Consider the following 24388-nt stretch of genomic DNA (forward strand, 5'->3'; position numbering starts at 1 on the left):
AGTCTCTTTTTCAAATTAAGGCTGTTAGAAGAGCCATTTTCTTCCTTCCCCTTTCCTGTGTTTCTGTCTCACATCCTATCACATTCAGTGTACAATTTATTATATAAAAATGCATATTCTTTATTCAAAAATGCACCCCCAGGATCATTTTTGGAGTAGATCACACTCTGAGGTAGTGCCTTTCACTTACGTTTAAAAAAAAAAAGCAAATTATATTCAGTTTAAACTGTAATGTATACAAAAAATGGCTTTTTTTTAGTCAATACCCTTTAAAAAGCTTGTCTCTCTGCTGTGTCTTTGCGTTCTGGTATATACGTTTTGGCTCCATTGAAGGACTCCAGTCAAATTGGTCTCTTGAAGGAGCTTTTAGATCTGCAGAAGGACATGGTAGTGATGCTTCTGTCACTGCTTGAAGGTAAGCTACTCCTCACTATCAGATCATGTCTGCTTCTTTCTGTCAGATACATTCTATTGTCCTTATCTCATCTCTGCTTGTACTGCTATCAGGCAATGTGGTGAATGGTACCATTGCCAGGCAAATGGTTGACATGTTGGTGGAGTCCTCCAGCAATGTGGAGATGATCCTTAAGTTCTTCGACATGTTCCTCAAGCTCAAGGATATAGTGGCATCTGATGCGTTCCGTGATTATGTGACTGATCCACGTGGTCTTATTTCAAAGAAGGACTTCTCCAAGGCCATGGACAGTCAGAAGCAATACTCTCCATCTGAAATCCAGTTCCTCCTCTCGTGCTCAGAGGCTGATGAGAATGAAATGATCAACTTTGAGGAGTTTGCTGATCGTTTCCAGGAGCCAGCAAAAGACATCGGTTTCAATATTGCTGTTCTGCTCACAAACCTGTCAGAGCATGTACCCCATGACACTCGCCTTCAGAACTTCCTGGAACAAGCAGAGAGCGTGCTCAACTATTTCCGCCCTTTCCTTGGCCGTATCGAGATCATGGGAGCCAGCAGGAAAATCGAACGCATTTACTTTGAAATCAGTGAGGAGAACCGCAATCAGTGGGAGATGCCTCAAGTCAGAGAGTCCAAGCGGCAGTTCATCTTTGATGTGGTCAACGAGGGTGGCGAGAGTGAGAAAATGGAGATGTTTGTGAACTTCTGTGAGGACACCATTTTTGAGATGAACATTGCTGCATCTATCTCTGAGCCAGAGGGAGATGGTGCAGAAGAAGAAGATGATGAAGAAGAAGAGGAAGGTGGAGGAGATGAAGGAGAGTCTGGAGAAGGAGATGAAGGAAATGGTGAGGGTGAAGCTCCGGAGTCGGCTTCTGCCTTTGCAGAGTTTCTGAAGAGCGTGGTTAACTTCTTTAACATGTTCACCTTCCGTAACCTCCGGCGTCGATACCGCAAACTTCGAAAAATGACGGTAAAGGACATGATTATCGGCCTGGTTACATTCGTCTACACTGTTTTGATGGGCATCCTGATTTTTGTCTATAGTATATGCAAGGGTTTCTTCACACTAATATGGAAGGCACTGTTTGGTGGAGGCTTAGTAGAGGGTGCCAAGAAGATAACAGTCACAGAGATCCTGGCCAGTATGCCTGATCCCACCCAAGATGAAGTTCATGGGGACCTACCGCCTGAACCGGGTGCTAGGGAAGTCCAAGATGCAGATGGAGTGGCAGACCTCATAGATGCTGTGGGTGGAGAGGAGGAAGAAGAGGATGGTGAGGACAGAGAAGGTGGACGGTTGCCTGGCTTTAATACTCCTGGGGGACTTGGAGACATGGGAGAGACAACACCAGAAGAACCTCCGACTCCAGAGGGCACTCCACTGTTGAAGAGGAAACTGGTGGGTTGTTCTCTCTCATAGTTGTTTATTAATATGTACACTCTTTAGTAACTGGTTAATTAATTGTAAACTAATTAAAACAGCTGGCTGCTGCAGTAGGAGGACAAGGAGATGAAGAAAAGGTTGAACACGAAGAAGAGGCTCCTCAGGAGACCGAGAAAGCAGAGTAAGACGTTTGCCTGTTGTAGTCTGATGTCAAAAATAAGCAGGATCTGCTTAAAATGTGTCCTTGAGATTAAACATGATATATTTTCAATTCACTGAATTCACTATCATGTGTGCAATTATAAACAATTTCCGGATGTTATTGATTAAAAAACAGTTGTAACTCTGCACGGTTTTGTTAGCTGTTCACATACATAGCGTACACCCTTGTAGGTATTGAGTTTTTAATCACATTTTAAACAGTGCCAAAAGTCTAAAGCTATTTTTGTTTTCCCAAGCTTAAATTTCTTTGTGTCTTTCCAAGCACCGAGAATGGTGAGAAAACAGAGAAAGCAGAGAAAGCAGAGAAGGCAGAGCCTGAACCCGAGGTAAAGGAGGAAGAGCCTGAGGAACAAGAAGAGATAAGTGTGAAGACCAAAGTGAAGAAGGACAAGAAATCTGATAAGGAGGGCTTTAAACTGTGGAATGAGCTGGAGGTTCAGAGGATTAAATTCATGGTGAGCAGCTTTTTCTCTCAGCACGGTGTTGAATGTATTTTAACTGCCATGATGAGTACTAGAAAATGAGTCTGATATGTTCAGCTAGTGTACTAGAGATTAGTTTCATACATAGAACATTTTTAAAATGACCCCTAGTATACTTTTGTGATTAGTAACTCATGGAGGACACCTTATCAGCATGTGCATTTATCGGCATTTATCACAGCATTATTGCTAATTTCTTTATTTCTTTCCAGAACTACCTTTCTCGCAACTTCTACAATTTACGTTTCTTGGCCCTGTTCATTGCCTTCGCTCTCAATTTCATCCTGCTCTTCTACAAGGTCTGTTTTGACTAAATAATTTGATGTCATGACACCTGGGACGTAGCACTGTGCATTACAAATTCAGTTATTAGAATCTGTTAGTTCTGGAGTCTTACGTGCATAAAAATAAGCATATTCACATTTATACATCAGCACCAACTAATATTTGTGATCGTGTCTTAAATATTTCTTTCAGATTTTTAGTAAAAATATTCTTAGAAGCTTTACCAAGACCCTGAGGACTGCTGTTTTTTATGACCTTTCTAGGTGTCTGACACGCCTCCAGGTGAGGAGGAGTTTGAGGGTTCTGGTCTCTTTGAGGGTTCTGGGATTTTTGAAGGCTCCGGTACTGAGGAAGACGGATCAGGATTAGATGACGGAGGGGAAGATGATGATGAAGAAGGTCCTTTGTACTACTTTTTGGAAGAGAGCACTGGCTACATGGAACCAGCAATGGCTTTCTTTGGTATTGTTCACACCATCATCTCCTTCCTCTGTATCATTGGCTACAACTGCCTGAAGGTGTGTGAGAGATTTGCTTTTCTTTACTCCAAAAAAGTTTTAGGGGTGTGTTTTCATAGGTTTCATGCGGTATATCTGCTCCATCTCCACCTTTGTAAGGTCCCTCTGGTTATCTTCAAAAGAGAGAAAGAACTGGCCAGAAAGCTGGAGTTCGATGGCCTCTATGTCACTGAGCAGCCTGAGGACGATGACATCAAGGGCCAGTGGGACAGACTGGTGCTCAACACTCCGTAAGACCCATGTTTCAGTATCATTCGTGATACTTTATTACATAGAACCTGCTAGTACCAGGTTGGTACAACAAGGCACTCTTGCCCAGAGAACTGTCACTCACTGGGTATTTTCTCTTTTTCAAAGCATCCTGTTTAAACACTAGAGATGGTTGTGCAGTAAAATCACAGTATCACTGATAGAAGACAGAGAGCAAGGAGAGATGATGAGCTGATAAAGAGTGAAAGATGATTGGGCAATGAGAAAATAAGGAAAGAAAAAAAGAACAAACAGGGTTTTAGGTCAGGAAGATATTTATCTGTGCAAAACTGGAAAGGAAATGTGTGAGGCTCCAGAGTTTCAAATAAATAAGATAAACTGAGCACACTGTAGCTAATGTTTTTATCATTGTGCAGAACCTTCCCCAACAATTACTGGGACAAGTTTGTGAAAAGAAAGGTAAGACTTTTTTGTCTTTTTTTGTCAGCCACATTTTTGCAGTTATATATTGAAGTACGACGTTCAACTCAACATCTGTATGTGATTTCCAGGTTCTGGATAAATATGGGGACATTTATGGCAGAGAGAGAATTGCGGAGCTGCTTGGTATGGACTTGGCTTCTCTTGATGTCAGCGCCATGAGCCATGGAAAAAAGCCTGAACCTGACACCTCAATGTTCAGCTGGTAAGCTCACGCATTACATGAATCAATATCATTTACAGAGTTATATTTAAAAAAGGCATAAGGGCAAATGTGTCTGTTGTTGTGCAGGATAACATCTATTGACATCAAATACCAGATCTGGAAGAATGGTGTGGTCTTCACTGATAATGTGAGTAAAAGAAAGTTTTTATGTAATTAAAACATTAAGCGAATCTGCTTTGAATGCGGTCTTCCTGATGCATTTTTTAAATATCTTTTAGACTTTCCTCTACCTGGTTTGGTACATGTTGATGTCTCTGCTTGGGCACTACAACAACTTCTTCTTTGCTGCTCATCTTGTTGACATTGCAATGGGCGTGAAAACCCTGCGCACGATTTTGTCCTCCGTCACCCACAACGGCAAACAGGTTACACTTTTGCTAAAGATACGTAATCGGGCTTTCAGTTGACCTGTTTTGTTTTTTTGTTTTTTTACATTAGATCCTTTGTTTTCCTTCCTTTCGCTGCAGCTGGTGATGACAGTGGGTTTGCTGGCCGTGGTGGTGTACCTGTACACTGTGGTGGCCTTTAACTTCTTCCGCAAGTTCTACAACATGAGTGAAGACGAGGATGAGCCGGACATGAAGTGTGATGACATGATGACTGTGAGTGAAGGGCAACCCCCCCACAAAAAACAACAAAGCAAAAAAACCCACTTCAGGACACACCCAGCATGATTTTTTGGAGGTCGGCTTTACTATGCTATCTAAACTGACCTCTGACTTTACCTCCTCCTGCAGTGTTACCTCTTCCACATGTACGTTGGTGTGCGAGCTGGCGGTGGCATAGGAGATGAAATTGAGGACCCAGCTGGTGATGAATACGAGCTTTACCGCGTTGTCTTTGACATTACATTCTTCTTCTTCGTTATTGTCATCCTGCTGGCTATCATCCAGGGTAATTTTGTGTTATTTGTGGACGCTTACTGAACCACCGTATCATGACACAGGGCACTGCAATTTCACTGCAAACTGTATACAAATGGCTGTAAGCATAAGTCTAAACAGAAAATGGCATTTACAGCCAGTTTTAACACTGAAAAATGTAGCATTTAGCTATTTGTGCAGTATCACAAGTGAAGAAGATATTTCTGTTTTACAAAAATTAGAAAAGGGTAAAAAGAGTATTTGTCTGTCTCTCAGGTTTGATCATTGATGCATTTGGAGAGCTGAGAGACCAGCAGGAGCAAGTCAGAGAGGACATGGAGGTAAGGCTTAATTTTAAACAACCTACATCTCTCTTTCAACTACTAGACATGATTTTGTTTATCATAAAGTTTCCTTTCTCCCTTTAGACAAAGTGTTTCATCTGTGGAATAGGGAGTGACTACTTTGATACGACGCCGCACGGCTTTGAGACACACACTTTAGAAGAGCATAACTTAGCCAACTACATGTGAGTGGCATTACAAACACAGATGTGACTTTCACGCCATTAAACATAATACTCTGTTATTTAAAATAGAAAATCAGCAGATATTTGTGCTAATTGTATTAATCTGAAAATCATGTTTAACCCCTTAATGCTAATGATTTTGACTTCTGTCAAGTCTCATTTGTGTTTCTGTTTCAGGTTCTTCTTGATGTATTTAATCAATAAAGATGAAACAGAACACACAGGACAGGTGAGTAAATATAGGGATTGATTTGAGACAAATATTGATGTTTCAAAAACAAAGGTGCAGGCCTCCTTAGTATTTTTTGGAATTGTTAATTTTGAAAGTCGGCATTCACCAACGTTGCACCATTTTTCAGGAGTCATATGTGTGGAAGATGTACCAGGAACGATGCTGGGACTTCTTCCCTGCTGGAGACTGCTTCAGGAAGCAGTATGAGGACCAGCTTGGATAAAGTCATGAATCTTTACTCTGCATCCAATGGAGAAAGAGAGGAGAGAGAAGATATGAAATTTTAAGATCAAACATATCTATGTCTTAGTTTTGTCCTTTGCCTGCACAGTTCTCTCCTCTGTTAAAGCTATGCACACTTTGACTGCACTGTTGTACCACCTGCAGCAGAATGTTGTTGGAGCTTATTTAAGAAAGGGAGAGTAATAACCGTGAGGCATAAGAAGATACAAGAAGCCAGGGGCCTTTTTATTCTGCTATGACTACACTACATGGCCTTTTTGTGAAATATACATAGTTTGCCTTGTATATCAGTTGTGTCTTTTCAAATGGGGCTCTTTCGTCGCTACTGCTGTAAACGTTTTAGTGCCTATAGCAAAGCCACTGCTTCAGCAATCTCGTTTAGATTTTCAGTTTCAACACTTTTCTTTGAGATATTTTATTTATATTATTTGTAAAATTAGGAATTTTTTTTGTACATGGCTGCTGCTGACTGGTATTACATGTCTGACTGTTGGTGTTTCTGCAATAAAAGCAGCTCGCAGTCATTTTTCTGAGATCCTTGAGAGGGCAGTAAAGATATTTGGCCGCCTCTCACTCTTTTTCTCTCAAAGCTTGTCTTCGGAGAAGCAATCGTGAATAGAAACTTCTGAACTGACTTGCCAAAATAAAAAAACACACTGACATCAGTACATGGCATGTACCGGTGTGAATCAGCTGTACAGACGAACCTACTTGGCACTCTTAAGTCTTACAATGCATCCCTGAATGTATGTGGTGCCCAATCTCTGCTGGTGTTTCCGTGCCATATAAGATATCGATGATGTACACACACATACACTATAAGAGGATGCCAAGGTTATTTATTCTTTATATGCAGATCAGATCTTCTGAAGACGACCGTTTTAGCCCGTCTGTATTTCTGGCCAACAGTCTGTTTTATGACACTTTATGCACAAATAAGTTTTTGTCAGTGCATTAAAATAAGTAATGAATGTATCTAACGTATACACTTTGGCCAAAGCGTCATCTGTATAACTGAGGAATGACTAGGCTGCCTGGACGCTTTTTGATGAAAAGACATATTTTACTTAAACCATAGATACATATATTTATTTTTATTTGGGGCTTTGAGGGATTTAAATGACCCTTGCTACTTTGTTGGACACGTGTGTCCTGTTTGTGACATCCTCAGTGGTGAAGAGAAATGGTCTTACACAGGTTTATATGCCCAGTTTGCAGTCAGAAGAGAAAGTTAGCTTTTGTTTTTGCTAGTTAGGTTTTTATGATCGGTATTTTTAGGAATTCAACATATGAATTATTTTCTCAATTTAAATTTGATGCATTGATCTCAGACCGTTCTGTCTCACTACGCCTCCTCCTGAACACATAAAAACTCATTTATTCTCCATCTTGTATTTAATGTTATTATATGTCAAATACAGAGCAGTATTTTGGTTGCTGATGACTCTGAAGTGTGCATTTGCCGCTGTAGCCCTATCAGAAGCAGTTGATGTTATGGAACTGAATAGAGATCACTACTTTCCACTTGACTGAGTGTCCTCTGACTGAACCCTGTGTTTCAATACAGAATAAACAGACTATTTTAAGGAGAATGTGAAGATGTCTCCTTATTTCCGTGCAAGCTTCTGTGTGTTTCTGGATGTACATCTCCCCAGATTTGTTCTTCATGTTACCTTGTATTTAGAAGTTACAAATTCCATTCATATTTGGTCTCACAAGGTTGTTCTCCAGTAAGATGAGCCAGGCAGTCTTCATGCATTTCTTTTGGGCGATAACACTGATTTTCATTTTGCAATTACACATTGAAGTGGCAAAAGCTAGAGTTTACATTTTATTAGATGAAAGATTTTATAGGTTTGATGGTGTCTTTAAAAACTTTAACTTAACCAAATATGAAAAGTCCTTAGTTAAGCAGGACACACCCATGTATTACTGTGACAGTTTTGTTCTTTGAATGAATTTGTGTGGGTCTACATTCAACCACACAACCATTCAGTGTGTTTACTTTACAAAGCACTTGCTGGATTAAGCTAACGCCTCCATGTAGTATGTATGCGTACATTTATGAGGTTACCTGAGTGGGAGATAAGGATTACTTGTGCTTCTATTTGGCTTTAGCAGATAGCCTTGTTTGGATATTTAATGAATCATACTTAGAGTACACACCTCTACGGTTCTGTTTTATGATATCAGGTTTCTGTGTGTACCAGAGGTAATTTATTCATACATACAGCTCTATTTCAAAAGAATTCTGTTGCACACAAACTACAAAATGCACTATAACAAACATCATTGTACATCATGTATTGAGTATGAATTTAATCAGGTCTACCATAAATAGAATGAGGACCATAGAATGAATCACCACCCTGTAGAATGGATACTCATTGGTTCATCATTTTGGTTTTTCCTTGCACAGCTGCACACAAATGCATTCTCAGTCTTTTTCTTTCAAGTGCCACTCCTCGGCAGGGGCAAAGGTTATTTGCATCACGTTACTCCAAAGTAAACACAGTGATGCAGGGCTGGGTGTGGTACCCTGTTCTACCCCTCCCTCACTGCTTGTATAAAATAAGGCATCTGGGTGGTATTAGTGTTCGGTGAAGTTCTCCTGTTTTGTTCTGCTCGCCCATCTTACTGACTGCAGCCATGTTTGTTGCTCCTCCTGGCTATCAGCCAATCTATAGCCCGGTAAGTATCTGCACGCACTGATACCCACAAAAATATGTTTTTTTCTATTAGGTCTTAAACAAGCGTCATTGTTTTTGTTCTGTTAATAACAATAATATTTGAGCCTGTGGCACTGTGTGAATTTTATGCTGAGAAGATGTAATAAATTGTCCTTAGGTTCTCATAGTTTCATTACCATTACAGGATTTTGCAAATGTATTAACTCAAAAGTGCAATCACATACTTTGTTAGAGAATTCAGATAATATCACAATGGAAGGTCGGCCGTTTTTGTAAGGAGAAACCAAAAAAGTGACACCACAAAATGATAGCAAAGACTTAGTATTTTTAGTTGGATCTTCTTTTTAGTTATTCAGTTTTTTCCAGTGGTTCCCAAAAATGACACGTTTTAAGTGAGGGACATTAATGAAGGCATGAGATTAGGAAAGTTTATAACACTTAGAACAGGAGTAAGTAAACAATGTTCTAATTGTCCATAGTACTGGTCATGGTTCTTAGTAGAAGGATAGACTAAACAATCTGACCCATAAGGAAGTATAGGTCAGGATATACAGCTAAATTCAATTCATTTGTATTTATATAGTTCTAAATCACGACAGCTGTCGCTTCAAGACCCAGCCAGGCCCTAATAATCAGATAGCCCCCTGTGATCAAGCACTTGGGGAGGAAAAACTCCCTTTTAAGAGGAATAAACCTCCAGCAGAACCAGGCTCGGGCACCCATCCACCATGACTGTTTATGGGTGAGGGGACAAAGACAGGGCAGAACATTAACTGGAAGTGAGTCATAGATTAATAATGACTAGCGATAACATTCAAAGTTGTGCATAAACACACAAAGAAAGAAACGCGCAGTGCATTATGGAAAGTCCCCAGCAGAATAGGCCTATTGCACCATAACTAAGGGAGAGTTCAGGGTCACCTGTTTCAGCCCTTTTGTTGAACATGGCTTGTTAATAGATTGATTAATCATATTTAAGACTTGTCCACTGTGGTGTATACTGAGGTAAAAATACAAAAATTATGTATTTTTCCAAAGAATTATGGAAGACAGTGTATATAATACATGGACTGTGTGTGTTTTGCCATGCCCAGTAACAGAGAGAGAGGCCAAACTGAGAGAGTAAGAACTGTTGTGAAATAAGATAAACACTAGACAGATTCACAATGCTGTCCATACTACCCAGGCCTTTGTATAAATATTGAAATGCTGGGCCTCTTTTGGCTTCATTGAAACAAATAATACATTTACAGATTTGGTACAAACCAAATAGAAAAGCCTGATTAATATTTTACATGCATCAAATATTATTGTACATTAAATCCTAATTTGACATTTAACTAGTAACTACACTAATAATATATACAAATATATTATGATTGTTCAAAATAACACTAGAGTACTGTAATTAATCACTGCAAAGTAATTTGTAACTTGATTTAATCATAATATGACTGACATTTGGACTATGAAGTGCGTACATTCCACAGTGTTGCTGTGTTACAGTTACTTAATATTTTGTCCCTGGCACAGGACATACCCTATCTAGGGCCTATTAATGGAGGGCTGAGGGAAGGAACATCCATCTATATCCAGGGGACCATTCCCAAGCACATCACCAGGTGAGGGGAAGACATAAACTCGTGACCCTATACACTTTACAGAAAATTTGTTATAGTCAATAACTGTTAAACAGTTTTGTCTGTTTCCAAGGTGGTTGTCTTTAGCTATGATTTATCATTTATATCCAAGAGGCAGCAGTGATTCAGGATCATAGTCCATTAACGGGCAGAGTAAAAACTGCACATACCTCACTGTGTCAACATATTAAGCTCTTTTTTTTCTTTTTCTTTTTTACAACAGTTACAGTTTCCTAATCTTATCTGCTTTCTTTCTTTCTTTCTTTTCATTGGCAGGTTCTTTATCAACCTGATTTGTGGAGAATCTGAATCCAGCGACATTGCCCTACACTTCAACCCTCGATTTGATGGCAGGGACAAGGTGGTCTTCAACACCTGTCAGAATGGATCCTGGGGGTCAGAGGACAAGATTCACAAAATGCCTTTTAGAAAGGGAGAGCATTTTGAAATGGTCATCATCGTTACTTTGCAGGGCTACCAGGTCAGGACAAACTGTTGTACAGACAATGAAAACAAATTCTATGTATGTAAAAATGTAAAAATCTATTCATGTAAAAGCTGTAAATGAAGACTCAATAAATGGTTTATTCTCAGTATAATATAATTGTAAGGTATTATAGTCAGTATGTGATCAGTTATATTATTACCACTTATGCTTCTTTTATTGATTTAATCCAACACAAATATGACATTATTCTGTTGCAGATTAAAGTAAATGGGATTGATTTCCATATTTTTCAACACCGCATCCCTATGGAGCAAGTTCGTGGGCTGCAGATTGCAGGAGATGTTTCCATCCAGACGATTAATTTTATTGGGGTGAGTCCTCAGCTCCGTGAATCTTCCGCATTGATGCTTCGGGCTTTGCTGGGAAAAATAAATTAAGTCAAAATTATCAAAAGTTTAGATTTAACAAGTCTGGCAGCTGTTGGCTAAGGATTTCTGCTTATGTGCCCAATAGGGCATGCATAGGTATCATGAAGGAATGGGAATAATTAAAAAAGAACGTGTTGCATCATATTCAGAAAAATCTTTTCTTTCATGTTTTGCTGGGTTTAAAAGTCATCTCTTTACAAATGTGAAATTAGCAGATGAATAAATATGTTTGTATGAATGAATGAATATGTATGTTTCTATCAATATGCCAGATTTCTCCTTGTATTTCAAACAACACAATCTTCTGTGTTTGATCATTATTATGGTCAACAGCACTTACTTTGTGAAGATTTTGTTTTTAATTCATTTTTTCCCTATTTGATCTTTTTAGGGTGGAATGGGAGGAGGAATGGGAGTGAGTATATATATGTAATATCAAAATGATACAAATTAATTTACCACAGCTTTTTCATGATTACAGTCATTCCCTGCTTTTCAACAGGGAGGATATCCAGGAGGTGGCATGGGGGTATGTTACTTTTGCTGAAGCATGTTTTGCATTCTGTTTATTTAAATATTACTGTAGTGAGATAAAGTGTGCATATATTTAATTTGAACTGCACCGTGCTTCTTTTGACATCCAGGGAGGTTACCCAGGTGGCATGGGAGGAGGAATGGGAGTAAGTGTACTGAGTAACTGAACATTTGCTTTTGATAAGATCACTGTAATTTTTCAAGTGCCACATTAGTACGCAAATGGTAAAACATACATATTTGAACTTTTCAGCCAGGAGGATATCCAGGAGGTGGCATGGGGGTATGTTACTTTTACTGAAACATGTTTTACATTCAGATTCTTTAAATATTACTGGATCTGTAGTGAGAGGAAGTCTGCACATTTGAACTGCACTGTGTTTCTTTTGACATCCAGGGAGGTTACCCAGGTGGAATGGGAGGAGGAATGGGAGTAAGTGTACTGAATATTGTATATTTTCTTTTGACAAGGCCACTGTAAGTTTTCAAATAACATGCTAGTACACACATCATTAAACAAACATGTTTGAACATTTCAGCCAGGAGGATATCCAGGAGGTGACATGGGGGTAAAAAATACTTTTATTCCTCAGATTTACATTTGCTATATTATAAAATGCAGGTCACACATATGTAACAAAATAAAGTAATTTTAAAATTTCTGATTGATTCCTTGCAGGATGGATATCCAGGAGGCATGGGAGGTGGAATGGGGGTATTGAATTATGTTATAACTTAAATAATCTGTGCAAGCTGAATTTTTATGACAAAAATCTTAATTTAAGTTTCATTTATCTTTCATTTTCATTTTGTTTTTGTATTTCTTTTTATTATTATTAATATCATTATTATTATTATTTAAGGGCAACTTTCCAGGCTCAAATCTGCCGGTGAGAACAATGCACAAAAAAATCGACACGTTCTTTTTATACACAGTTCATATATATTCACATTTGCTAAACCTACTCATATTTTCTATCTACTAATCAGGGTATGAGTGGGCAGCCAGTCTACAACCCTGTAAGTAAAATTTGCATAACACTCAACTTTCAGTCCAGTCACTGACTCCACGGGTATTATATTGAAAGATTAAATCTGAAAATATGAGGTGAATTTAGTCAAATGAAGATGATTTGTTTAGAGAACATAAACAAGCTCACATGCTGAACTTTGTTTAATGAAAATGTTCAATTTTACCTTTTCTATTATTATGACTAAGAAAAGCATGTGGGTTGTGAAGCTTGAACTTTTGTTGGTTTCTGAAATGATGCATAACAAAGAAAGTTTGACAATCACTGTTTTGTACACCTCTTATGAGGCCACCTGTGTTACTGTGTAATACTGTAATATTCATATAAGATATCTCATTTTGTTTTTAAGCCTGTGCCCTACTCCAACATCATCCCAGGAGGGATGTTCCCTAAGAGGACCATCATCATCAGAGGCATGGTTCCCTATGGAGCACACAAGTGTGTGATTTTAAGACTACTTGCCGAAATCTCTAGTGCAGTACTAAAGTGCTAACATGAATGTTTAACGCTCATGGATGTGTGTTTCAGATTAAGGATCAACTTTTTGGTGAGCAGATCTCGAGACATTGCTTTCCACATGAATCCCAGAGTGAGGGAAGGAATTGTTGTAAGAAACAGTATGATTGGAGGAAACTGGGGCCAGGAGGAGAGAGAAATGAGCATGAATCCATTTATGGAGGGCCAGTACTTTGATGTAAGTAACATCAGTCACGCAGTCGTAATATCAAGTCCTTATGATGAATTTTAGAAGCAAATTTTAATGTGATTTTGGCAAATTCTAGAAAACTTTCTGTGTCAGCATTCAAAAGTTTTCCCTCTGTCCCTCAGATGTCAATCCGTTGTGGAAACCAGAGGTTTAAGGTGTTTGTGAACGGGCAGCACCTGTTTGACTTTTCCCATCGCTGGCAGTCCTTCAATGAGATCGACATGCTGGACATAGAAGGCGATGTGCAGATCTCCTACATCCATTTCTGATACCCCCCCCTCCCCCTCCCCAAAAAATAAATAATTTTGTGCAACTTTCAAAACTATGTCACCCACAGAGTTGCTTATCTCAGTTTCTTACCTGCTTTGAGATCAGATATCTCAATAAGATCAAATGTCACCTCAGTATCTGCTGTATTGTTTATACCAGTTAACTGAATTAATAAATCATTAATGATTCATGAATTAATTGATTTATTTCTTATGCAAAGCTTCTTCAGTTCAAAGTCAAATGGTGGAGAGTCCCAGATTTAAGCTCTGTGGGAGTAACCCACCGAGAGGGACAATGGACCCCCTAATGATCCTCTACCTAATCACATGAGCCAAGGTGTGAAAATGGGTGTGGATCACAATCAGCCAAGGTTTCAGGTGAGCTCATTGTAAAACCTGGCCCCACCCTATCATGTGATTTCCTGAGGTCAGATGGCCCAGGATGTGAGTGGGCATTAAGGCATCTGGGAAGGGATCTCAAAACTGGATTATAGATGGCAGACAGTTGGTGTCGTAAACCACTGCCTCTGTTCAAAGATGGTCGCTCACAGTGGACGTAAATGGCTTCTTTTACTCCTCTTTCAAACCATCTGACCAAAATGTGAACATTGGCATCCTCGAAAGAGTGACCTTTGTCCTTTAGATGCAGATGGACCACCAAGTCTGAATAGTTTATATTAATGGGCCAATAGGTTCAACTATAGGAGCACGGGGGTGTGTTTAAATGAGACACAGACAGGAACGTGACTGGAAAGAACCAGTCTGCTTTAGTGAACCAAACCATAAGTTCTGACAACCACAGGGTTAAGGCACTTTACAGAATTGTGGAAAAGAAAATTACAAAAAATTAAAGAAAAGTAAAACCACACAAAACTACTAATATAGCACCCTGGCCAAGTGTTAGCTTTTAGCTCTCAATGTTGGGTGCACCCTGGTAACTGACTCCTTAACTTTTACAGAAAACAGATGACTCAAATTCAATGTCCATTCTAATGAAGATCTTACACACCATTCACATGTGGAAAATGTTCTACACGGCAGCTTATTATTCAGAGTCCTAAATAAAACTTGTCCAAGGGGTATAGTCCAAAAATTCCCAGGGTGCGAAAGAAATTAGGGATGAGAAAATTTCAGTCAGTGGTCTTTCATATAACCACCTGAGTGTGAAAGTGTGAGTGATACAGGCCTACCACACCGCAAGGTGCAGCAGATCATCAGGTGGAAAAGAAGGAAATCTCGGTCTCAGAAGAGGAATTCAAATACTAATTATGCTGTTCTAGCTATAATCCACAACTTAGGCTTGTGTTGAGATCATATTAGACATCAATTTGCAATTAAAATACTCAAATTTGCAAAAAAAAAAAAACCCACTTCTCTTATACAACCTATCCATTACCGCAATGTATTGTCAAAACATTTTTTTGTAAATTGCAAAATAAGCACTTTTCCAAAAACAATAGGAAAACATTAAAACTTACCAAGCAAATTATATAAAGTTATTGCATATGCAACAATTATTAATCAAAATAATTCAGATGAATTCAGTTATACAACAATAAGTTGTTCAAATAACTTTTGATTTGAACAAACAGACAAAAATTAACTGAGGCATACACAATATGTGCTCACCGATCTCAGTGCATCATGCTCTCATAGTGATGTGCGAATCATGAACGAATCGTTCAATACTCGAGAATCACTTTACTGACTCGTGAATCATGATTCACAAGCCCAACTGACTCGTTGACTGACTCATCCCTGTTACTGAAGCAAACTAATTTCATTAGTAGAAATATATCTAGCTCATAATTAAAATTGTGGAAAAAAACAACAACAACCAGTTTCTTAACAAAAACATTTCTGCTCTGGACTGGACGAAAAAACCCTGAGTAAAAACCTCACATCAAGACAATAGCTCATCAGTTCACAGCATCGCTGTGCTAACATGCTAACAGCACATTTGAGCTACTCAAACATGTGGGGCTCTAAATGACATAACAGGGCACGTTTTTTACTCTTTAATGACAGTAATATGATGTCTCAACGTGAATACAAATAAACATAAGTTGTACTTTAAGTGTTACCTCACTCCTGGAAGCAGAATGAGATGAACTTTCAGGCAGTTGATAACAAATTAGACTTAACAAGGCTAACAGTTTAGCTCCACACAGTGCTCTATAAAGTCACTGGAAAACTGTAGCATCCGACTATTTACTCACTGCCACTATTTTCAATATGGAACATCGCTGATAACCAGTGAACTTATGTGCAGCAGAATTTGTCGCAAACTTATATCTAGTACTTTTTCCAACTTAAAAACTTCAGTGTCTCAGCAAACAAAACACTGCAGCACAGCACTCTTTTCCACCCCCAAGCACACGACTACACATGCCTAGAAGCGGACACAGGGAGATCATTTTATGTGGGTTACAGATTATTGTCAAGGCCATTCCAATGACAAAATGATAAACTAAAGTAAATACCTAGAAAATAAGTGCATACTGTTGTGTCTTTCTCTTGGATTCTGTTATGTACAGCGCCAAACGCTGTCCCTGTAGAAAATCCTCAGACTCCTAAGTTATAGCAAAGATGTATACATTACATGAATCAGGACATGCACATGTAACAACTGTCAGTGAGGAAAGACTTGCTTTCTTAACACTATGACTCGCTCAGTGTACTTGAACTGCAATTTATTTATTTATTTTTAAAGATGTATATTGGGAATACGTCTTTAGATGGAAAGCCAACAGATGCACAACCTCCTCCATGAAGTTCGTGTTTTGACACTTCTGACAATTTTAAGGTTAACGAAAAATAGGGTCAAGTTAAGGCAACCAAGCTAGGCATTCTTAACCTCTTCATAAACTTTCTTATTGTACGTATTAACATAGCCTTAAAAACAACAAGTTTTCTGATCAGATAATTCACTTTGTGTAAAACAGGCTCTGCTGCTTCTTTCTTCCAAGAATGGATGAAGTTTATTCTTATATAATTGTTTCCTTGGGTGTGACAGGTCCTCCATACAAGTGCTGACTCACTGTAAAGTTCAAGCTTTCGGGTTTAGTCTGGCAGTGTCTGAGCTGTTTTTACGAAGAGTTTTTTTTTTTTTTTTTTAGCTTAATTACTCTTTTGCATTCAGGTGGTTGAACAGAAATGGTGTGTTTGTTAGGAATTAATTTCTCTGATTCTGCTGCAGTGTGTGTGGGCATGTAGCATGGAATCTAGACCTCTTCACCCTCTTATTGATAAGAGTGTCCCCAACTGCTACAGCAAATGTAATTTTACACTCACTTGGCTCTGGATAGTGTAATAAAACTTCATAAGATAAGGTTGGCTTATAAGGCGTTTTTTCAACCCGTCATTTTATAAGAAAGGGGTTGAAAATAAAATATCAGTTCTTTATGTCCTTGGAATGAATTTGGCTGCTTGTTTATGAGTACGTCTGCGCAAACTATATATAGAGAGCCACATAAGGTTTCTTCTTGCTGTTAGAAGGAATCAGCGACGGGCTGGATTATGTTCTTTGTACTTGTACTGGGATAGCACACTTTGGCAGTGACCAGTCTTGTCATTTTTAAGAGTGAGTCTGTCACTGCCAGGGCATTTTCTTGGATCCATTCCTGTCCTCGAGCAGCTCAACAGTTGGAGTGCGATTGGGAGTGGAGTGGCATGATGACTGTAGAGGCAATGTGGCTGTGGAGAATGATACTGGCATGTCCAGGCTCTCCATGGAGTCAGAAAGGGTTCGGTTGGTTTCGTGCTGTGGACAGAGGACATAATGGTTGGGGTGGTGGACCTCCACTGTGGTCACAGACTCCAGGCCTTTCAAGCAGAGAGGGGATGAGCGTCCAGTGGGGTCACGACCACCAACGGCTCCAAGCTCCATGGAGGACTCGTCCATGTTCACGTATAGAATCTCATCTGGATCTTGTGGGTCTGGCAGATCCTCAAGGGCTTTTTCGAGCTCACAGCGCAGTGACTCGAATGATGGACGATCTTTTGGGCTGCAGAGGTAATTTCTTCCTACATAGATCTCTACTTTATTTAAAAAGACTTTTTGCACACATAACTACAAAGCACTCTATAAAAAAAGCATTTTACGTTATGTATTGAGTATGAATTTAATCAGGTCTACCAAGAAGACTTGAAAAATAGAATGAATCACCATCCTGTAGAATGGATACTCATTGCTCAATCATTTTGGTTTTTCCTTGCACAGCTGCACACAAACGCATTCTCTGGGGGTTTTTTTTTCACTCAAGTGCCACTCCTCTGCTGGGGCAAAGGTTATTTGAATCAGGTTCTTCCAAAACAAACACAGTGATGCAGGGCTGGGTGTAGTACCCTGATCTACTCCTCCCTCACTGCTTGTATAAAATAAGGCATCTGGGTGGTATTAGTGCTTGATCACAGGGAGTTATTCTCCTACTTTGTTCTGCTCGCCCATCTTACTGACTGCAGCCATGTTTGTTTCTCCTCCTGGCTATCAGCCAATCTATAGCCCGGTAAGTATCTGCACGCACTGATACCCACAAAAATATGTTTTTTCTATTAGGTCTTAAACAAGCGTCATTGTTTTTGTTCTGTTAATAACAATAATATTTGAGCCTGTGGCACTGTGTGAATTTTATGCTGAGAAGATGTAATAAATTGTCCTTAGGTTCTCATAGTTTCATTACCATTACAGGATTTTGCAATTTATGAACTGAAAACTGCAATCACTGAACATACTTTGTTAAAGAATTCAGATAATATCACAATGGAAGGTCGGCTGTTTTTGTAAGGAGAAACCCAAAAAGTGACACCACAAAGCAGTTCAGAGGAATCAAAAATGACTTAGTATTTTCAGTTGGATCTTCATTTTAGTTATTCAGTTTTCTCCAGTGGTTCCCAAAGAATGACACATTTAAAGTGGGGGACATTAATGAAGGCACGAGATTAGGAAAGGTTACAATGCTTAGAACAGGATAAGTAAACAAAGTTCTATTTGACCATAGTACTGGTCACGGTTACTAGTAGAAGGATAGACTAACAATCTGTCAGATAATGAAGTGTAGGTCTGGATATATAGCTAAATTCAATTCAGTTGCATTTATTATAGTGCCAAATCATGACAGCTGTCGCTCAGCCAGGCCTCAACAATCAGATAGCCCTCTGTGATCAAGCACTTGGGAAGGATAAACTTCTTTTTAACAGGGATAAACCTCCAGCAGAACCAGGCTCAGGGACAGGCACAGGTGGATATAGACGAGGCGAAACAGTTGCTCAAAGTGAATCAGAGATGAATAGTAATCCTTGCTTTTATTTAAGCAGTATGGAAATATTAGTTGCTGAGAGGGACTGGAAAGAGAGACCATATTTCTCTGATAGTAGCAATTTAAAATCCTTCTACTCACCTACAAGGTACCATATAAACCCAATAGAGCCCTTTGCTCTCAGATGGCAGACTTATTTGTGATTTCTTGGGTATTTCAAGCCCCTCGTTTGTGGAGACAAGTGTTGTGCCAAGGTAGATATGCCCAACAGAATTTGTTTCCCCTGCACTGGGAGGATTTGCTGGGCAGGGAGAATGGATCCAATTGATTACGCCCGAATTAGAACCAACTAGACATGGAAGAAATTAGCTTTTTTAGTGAAAACGTGAAAAGTGAGTGTCATTACATTACCGTTCAGTTTATATGTTACAACAGAAAATTATATATTTATTGTTCTCTTGTGTTATCGAATGGGATTATTTCAATAAACTTTCAGATAACTGGCGATTATTATTTGTATCCTCTTGTAACTTTACTGTATAAAGAGCTAAAAGCTCCAACATTTCAGGAGTCATTATAAGAAGTGTTTGTGAACTAAAAATGAACAATTTGGGATACTGTTTGTCTGTGATTTGGACACATGCTAGGTAAGGTAATGTCTTTTTAAGTAATGGTTTAATCACGGCCACCTTAAAGACCTCTGTACATGGCATCTTAACAGAGACAGGCTGATCATATTTAAGACTTGTCCACTGTGGTGTATACAGTCAAAAATACAAAAATTGTGTATTCGTCCCAGCATTACGGTGGACAGTGTATATAATGTATGAACTGAATGTGTTTTGTCATGCCCAGTAACACACAGAGAGAGGCCAAACTGGGAGAGTAAGAACTGTTGCGAAATTAGATAAACACCAGTGTGTGAATGCGAGAGTGAATGAATAGTGGCATTGTAAAGCGCTTTGGGTGCCTTGAAAAGCGCTATATAAATCCAATCCATTATTATTATTATCATAGATAGATTCACAATGCTGTCCATACTGCCCAGGCTTTTGTATTAAATATTGAAATGCTGAGCCTCTGTTGGCTTCAAAAATGATTTCACTGAAACAAATAAAACAACAGATTTGGTACAAACCAAATTGTTTGGAAATGCCTGATTAATATTTACTAGAGTACTGTAATTAAGCACTGCAAAGTAATTTGATTTAGCTGATTTAATCATAACATGACTGACATTTGTAAGTGTACTTCATAGACTTGCATACAACACACAGTGTTGCTGTGTTATAGTTACTTAATATTTTGTCCATGGCACAGAACATACCCTATCTAGGGCCTATTTATGGAGGGCTGAGGGAAGGGATGTCCATCTATATCCAGGGGACCATTCCTAAGCACATCACCAGGTGAGTGGAAGACATAAACTTGTGACACTGTACACTTTGCAAGAAATTTATTATAGTTAATAGCTGTTAAATATATTTTGTCCATTCTCAAGGTGGTTATCATTAGTTATAAGGGGCTGGACAGCGTCAACGCGTTAACGTGCTAACCGCGCTAATGCGGTGAAACCATCCAGCCCCAGGCACGGGCGATCCACGGTAACTCGTTAACGGAGATTTAATGCAGTTATGAAGTGAACATCATTTTAACGAGATTAACGCTGACAGCATTAATTTTATTTTCTCTTTCTTTCTTTTCATTGGCAGGTTCTTTATCAACCTGATTTGCGGAGAATATGAATCCAGCGACATTGCCCTACACTTCAACCCTCGATTTGATGGCTGGGACAAGGTGGTCTTCAACACCTGTCAGAATGGATCCTGGGGATTAGAGGAGAAGATTCACAAAATGCCTTTTCGAAAAGGAGAGCATTTTGAAATGGTCATCATTGTTAATTTTCAGGGCTATCAGGTCAGGTAAAACTGTTGTACAGACAATGCAAACCATTTCTCGTTTACTTTATCCTGTAAGTAAAGACTCAATAAATGGTTTATACTCACTATAATATAATTATAAGGTATTAGTTATAGTCAGTCAGTTATATTATTACCACTTATGCTTCTTTTACTTCTGTATTGATTTAATGCAACACCAATATGACATTATTCTGTTGCAGATTAAAGTAAATGGGATTGATTTCCATACTTTTCAACACCGCATCCCTATGGAGCAAGTTCGTGGGCTGCAGATTGCAGGAGATGTTTCCATCCAGATGATTAATTTTATTGGGGTGAGTCCTCAGCTCCGTGAATCTTCCGCTTTGATGCTTCGGGCTTTGCTGGGAAAAATAAATTAAGTCAAAATTATCAAAAGTTTAGATTTAACAAGTCTGGCAGCTGTTGGCTAAGGATTTCTGCTTATGTGCCCAATAGGGCATGCATAGGTATCATGAAGGAATGGGAATAATTAAAAAAGAACGTGTTGCATCATATTCAGAAAAATCTTTTCTTTCATGTTTTGCTGGGTTTAAAAGTCATCTCTTTACAAATGTGAAATTAGCAGATGAATAAATATGTTTGTATGAATGAATGAATATGTATGTTTCTATCAATATGCCAGATTTCTCCTTGTATTTCAAACAACACAATCTTCTGTGTTTAATCATTATTATGGTCAACAGCACTTACTTTGTGAAGATTTTGTTTTTAATTCATTTTTTCCCTATTTGATCTTTTTAGGGTGGAATGGGAGGAGGAATGGGAGTGAGTATATATATGTAATATCAAAATGATACAAATTAATTTACCACAGCTTTTTCATGATTACAGTCATTCCCTGCTTTTCAACAGGGAGGATATCCAGGAGGTGGCATGGGGGTATGTTACTTTTGCTGAAGCATGTTTTGCATTCTGTTTATTTAAATATTACTGTAGTGAGATAAAGTGTGCATATATTTAATTTGAACTGCACCGTGCTTCTTTTGACATCCAGGGAGGTTACCCAGGTGGCATGGGAGGAGGAATGGGAGTAAGTGTACTGAGTAATTGTACATTTGCTTTTGATAAGATCACTGTAATTTTTCAATTGCCACATTAGAATTCATATTATTCAACATTCATATTTGAACCTTTCAGCCAGGAGGATATCCAGAAGGTGGCATGGGGGTATGTTACTTTTGCTGAAGCATGTTTTGCATTCAGTTTCTTTAAATATTACTGGATCTGTAGTGAGAGGAAGTCTGCACATTTGAACTGCACTGTGTTTCTTTTGACATCCAGGGAGGTTACCCAGGTGGCATGGGAGGAGGAATGGGAGTAAGTGTACTGAGTAACTGAACATTTGCTTTTGATAAGATCACTGTAATTTTTCAAGTGCCACATTAGTACCCAAATGGTAAAACATACATATTTGAACTTTTCAGCCAGGAGGATATCCAGGAGGTGGCATGGGGGTATGTTACTTTTACTGAAACATGTTTTACATTCAGATTCTTTAAATATTACTGGATCTGTAGTGAGAGGAAGTCTGCACATTTGAACTGCACTGTGTTTCTTTTGACTTCCAGGGAGGTTACCCAGGTGGCATGGGAAGAGGAATGGAAGTAAGTATACTGAATATTGTATACTTGCTTTTGACAAGGCCACTGTAAGTTTTCAAATAACATGCTAGTACACACATCATTAAACAAACATGTTTGAACATTTCAGCCAGGAGGATATCCAGGAGGTGACATGGGGGTAAAAAAAAATACTTTTATTCCTCAGATTTACATTTGCTATATTATAAAATGCAGGTCACACATATGTAATAGAATAAAGTAATTTTAAAATTTCTGATTGATTCCTTGCAGGATGGATATCCAGGATGCATGGGAGGTGGAATGGGGGTATCGAATTATGCTATAACTTAAATAATCTGTGCAAGCTGAATTTTTATGACAAAAATCTGAATGAATTAAAATTTTCCTTCTTTTATCTTTTTTTTGTGTCTTTCATTTTTATTTATTTATTTATTTTTATTTCTTTCTGTTGTTATTATTATTTAAGGGCGCCTTTCCAGGCTCAAATCTGCCGGTGAGAACAATGCACAAAAAATCGACACGTTCTTTTTATACACAGTTCATATATATTCACATTTGCTAAACCTACTCATATTTTCTATCTACTAATCAGGGTATGAGTGGGCAGCCAGTCTACAACCCTGTAAGTAAAATTTGCATAACACTCAACTTTCAGTCCAGTCACTGACTCCACGGGTATTATATTGAAAGATTAAATCTGAAAATATGAGGTGAATTTAGTCAAATGAAGATGATTTGTTTAGAGAACATAAACAAGCTCACATGCTGAACTTTGTTTAATGAAAATGTTCAATTTTACCTTTTCTATTATTATGACTAAGAAAAGCATGTGGGTTGTGAGGCTTGAACTTTTGTTGGTTTCTGAAATGATGCATAACAAAGAAAGTTTGACAATCACTGTTTCGTACACCTCTTATGAGGCCACCTGTGTTACTGTGTAATACTGTAATACTCATATAAGATATCTCATTTTGTTTTTAAGCCTGTGCCCTACTCCAACATCATCCCAGGAGGGATGTTCCCTAAGAGGACCATCGTCATCAGAGGCATGGTTCCCTATGGAGCACACAAGTGTGTGATTTTAAGACTACTTGCCGAAATCTCTAGTGCAGTACTAAAGTGCTAACATGAATGTTTAACGCTCATGGATGTGTGTTTCAGATTAAGGATCAACTTTTTGGTGAGCAGATCTCGAGATGTCGCTTTCCACATCCATCCGAGATTCAGGGAAGGAATTGTTGTAAGAAACAGTATGATTGGAGGAAACTGGGGCCAGGAGGAGAGAGAAATGAGCATGAATCCATTTATGGAGGGCCAGTACTTTGATGTAAGTAACATCAGTCACGCAGTCGTAATATCAAGTCCTTATGATGAATTTTAGAAGCAAATTTTAATGTGATTTTGGCAAATTCTAGATAACTTTGTGTGTCAGCATTCAAAAGTTTTCTCTCTGTCCCTCAGATGTCAATCCGTTGTGGGAACCAGAGGTTTAAGGTGTTTGTGAACGGGCAGCACCTGTTTGACTTTTTCCATCGCTGGCAGTCCTTCAATGAGATTGACATGCTGGAGATAGAAGGCGATGTGCAGATCTCCTACATCCACTTCTGATACCACCCATTAAAGAAATAAATAATTTTGTGCATCTTTCAAAAAATGTTATTTTTTTAAATAACATATTTCAAAAAAATATCTCATCCACAGAGTTGCTTATCTCAGTTTCTTACCTGCTTTGAGATCAGATATCTCAATAAGATCAAATGTCACCT

The 24388-nt window shown here is 38.6% G+C and overlaps 3 protein-coding genes across 9 annotated transcripts in view; all 3 read left to right on the forward strand.

Annotated features, from left to right (window-relative positions):
• The window catches only part of ryr1b (ryanodine receptor 1b (skeletal)), a 63891-nt gene extending 56179 nt beyond the window's left edge, over positions 1-7712 (forward strand). For all 7 annotated transcript variants that reach the window (XM_085429356.1, XM_085429358.1, XM_085429359.1 and 4 more), the window contains 17 exons: positions 334-415; positions 508-1817; positions 1901-1983; positions 2287-2479; positions 2719-2805; positions 3055-3309; positions 3409-3539; positions 3936-3978; positions 4071-4204; positions 4292-4352; positions 4444-4590; positions 4693-4827; positions 4963-5119; positions 5365-5429; positions 5517-5617; positions 5795-5846; positions 5977-7712. In XM_085429356.1, the coding sequence (XP_085285482.1) occupies positions 334-415; positions 508-1817; positions 1901-1983; positions 2287-2479; positions 2719-2805; positions 3055-3309; positions 3409-3539; positions 3936-3978; positions 4071-4204; positions 4292-4352; positions 4444-4590; positions 4693-4827; positions 4963-5119; positions 5365-5429; positions 5517-5617; positions 5795-5846; positions 5977-6072 (3132 nt within the window). In that variant the 3' untranslated portion in view covers positions 6073-7712. The remainder of the gene's footprint in view (positions 1-333; positions 416-507; positions 1818-1900; positions 1984-2286; positions 2480-2718; positions 2806-3054; positions 3310-3408; positions 3540-3935; positions 3979-4070; positions 4205-4291; positions 4353-4443; positions 4591-4692; positions 4828-4962; positions 5120-5364; positions 5430-5516; positions 5618-5794; positions 5847-5976) is intronic.
• Positions 7713-8663: 951 nt separating this feature from the next.
• On the forward strand, positions 8664-13852 carry LOC146654555 (galectin-4-like). Its single transcript, XM_085379524.1, has 16 exons — positions 8664-8783; positions 10316-10404; positions 10699-10903; positions 11128-11241; positions 11690-11713; positions 11801-11827; positions 11943-11978; positions 12086-12115; positions 12230-12265; positions 12372-12401; positions 12512-12547; positions 12696-12722; positions 12823-12852; positions 13213-13301; positions 13392-13557; positions 13692-13852. The coding sequence occupies exons 1-16, from the start codon at positions 8742-8744 to the stop codon at positions 13836-13838; spliced, it is 1128 nt and encodes a 375-aa protein (XP_085235650.1). The 5' UTR covers positions 8664-8741; the 3' UTR covers positions 13839-13852.
• Positions 13853-18224: 4372 nt separating this feature from the next.
• On the forward strand, positions 18225-24362 carry LOC146654556 (galectin-4-like). Its single transcript, XM_085379523.1, has 18 exons — positions 18225-18346; positions 20417-20505; positions 20809-21013; positions 21219-21332; positions 21781-21804; positions 21892-21918; positions 22034-22069; positions 22177-22206; positions 22321-22356; positions 22464-22493; positions 22608-22643; positions 22750-22779; positions 22893-22928; positions 23089-23115; positions 23215-23244; positions 23605-23693; positions 23784-23949; positions 24084-24362. The coding sequence occupies exons 1-18, from the start codon at positions 18305-18307 to the stop codon at positions 24228-24230; spliced, it is 1194 nt and encodes a 397-aa protein (XP_085235649.1). The 5' UTR covers positions 18225-18304; the 3' UTR covers positions 24231-24362.
• The last annotated feature ends 26 nt before the right edge of the window (positions 24363-24388 follow it).

Source organism: Rhamphochromis longiceps, linkage group LG14 (assembly GCF_057381845.1).
Source record: "Rhamphochromis longiceps isolate RC_006_pf linkage group LG14, R_longiceps_female_GT1.1, whole genome shotgun sequence".
In the NCBI taxonomy this organism is placed as follows: Eukaryota; Metazoa; Chordata; class Actinopteri; order Cichliformes; family Cichlidae; genus Rhamphochromis; species Rhamphochromis longiceps.

What these genes read in the sequence shown, in the direction of transcription:
- LOC146654555 (XM_085379524.1), top strand. Translation starts at nt 8,742, where the DNA reads ATGTTTGTTGCTCCTCCTGGCTATCAGCCAATCTATAGCCCG. An exon ending in ATTCCCAAGCACATCACCAG is followed by an intron (nt 10,405 to 10,698) that starts GTGAGGGGAAGA and finishes TTTCATTGGCAG; the next exon opens with GTTCTTTATCAACCTGATTT. An exon ending in TGGAGGGCCAGTACTTTGAT is followed by an intron (nt 13,558 to 13,691) that starts GTAAGTAACATC and finishes TCTGTCCCTCAG; the next exon opens with ATGTCAATCCGTTGTGGAAA.
- LOC146654556 (XM_085379523.1), top strand. Translation starts at nt 18,305, where the DNA reads ATGTTTGTTTCTCCTCCTGGCTATCAGCCAATCTATAGCCCG. An exon ending in AGATGATTAATTTTATTGGG is followed by an intron (nt 21,333 to 21,780) that starts GTGAGTCCTCAG and finishes TGATCTTTTTAG; the next exon opens with GGTGGAATGGGAGGAGGAAT. An exon ending in ATCCAGGAGGTGGCATGGGG is followed by an intron (nt 22,494 to 22,607) that starts GTATGTTACTTT and finishes TTTGACTTCCAG; the next exon opens with GGAGGTTACCCAGGTGGCAT.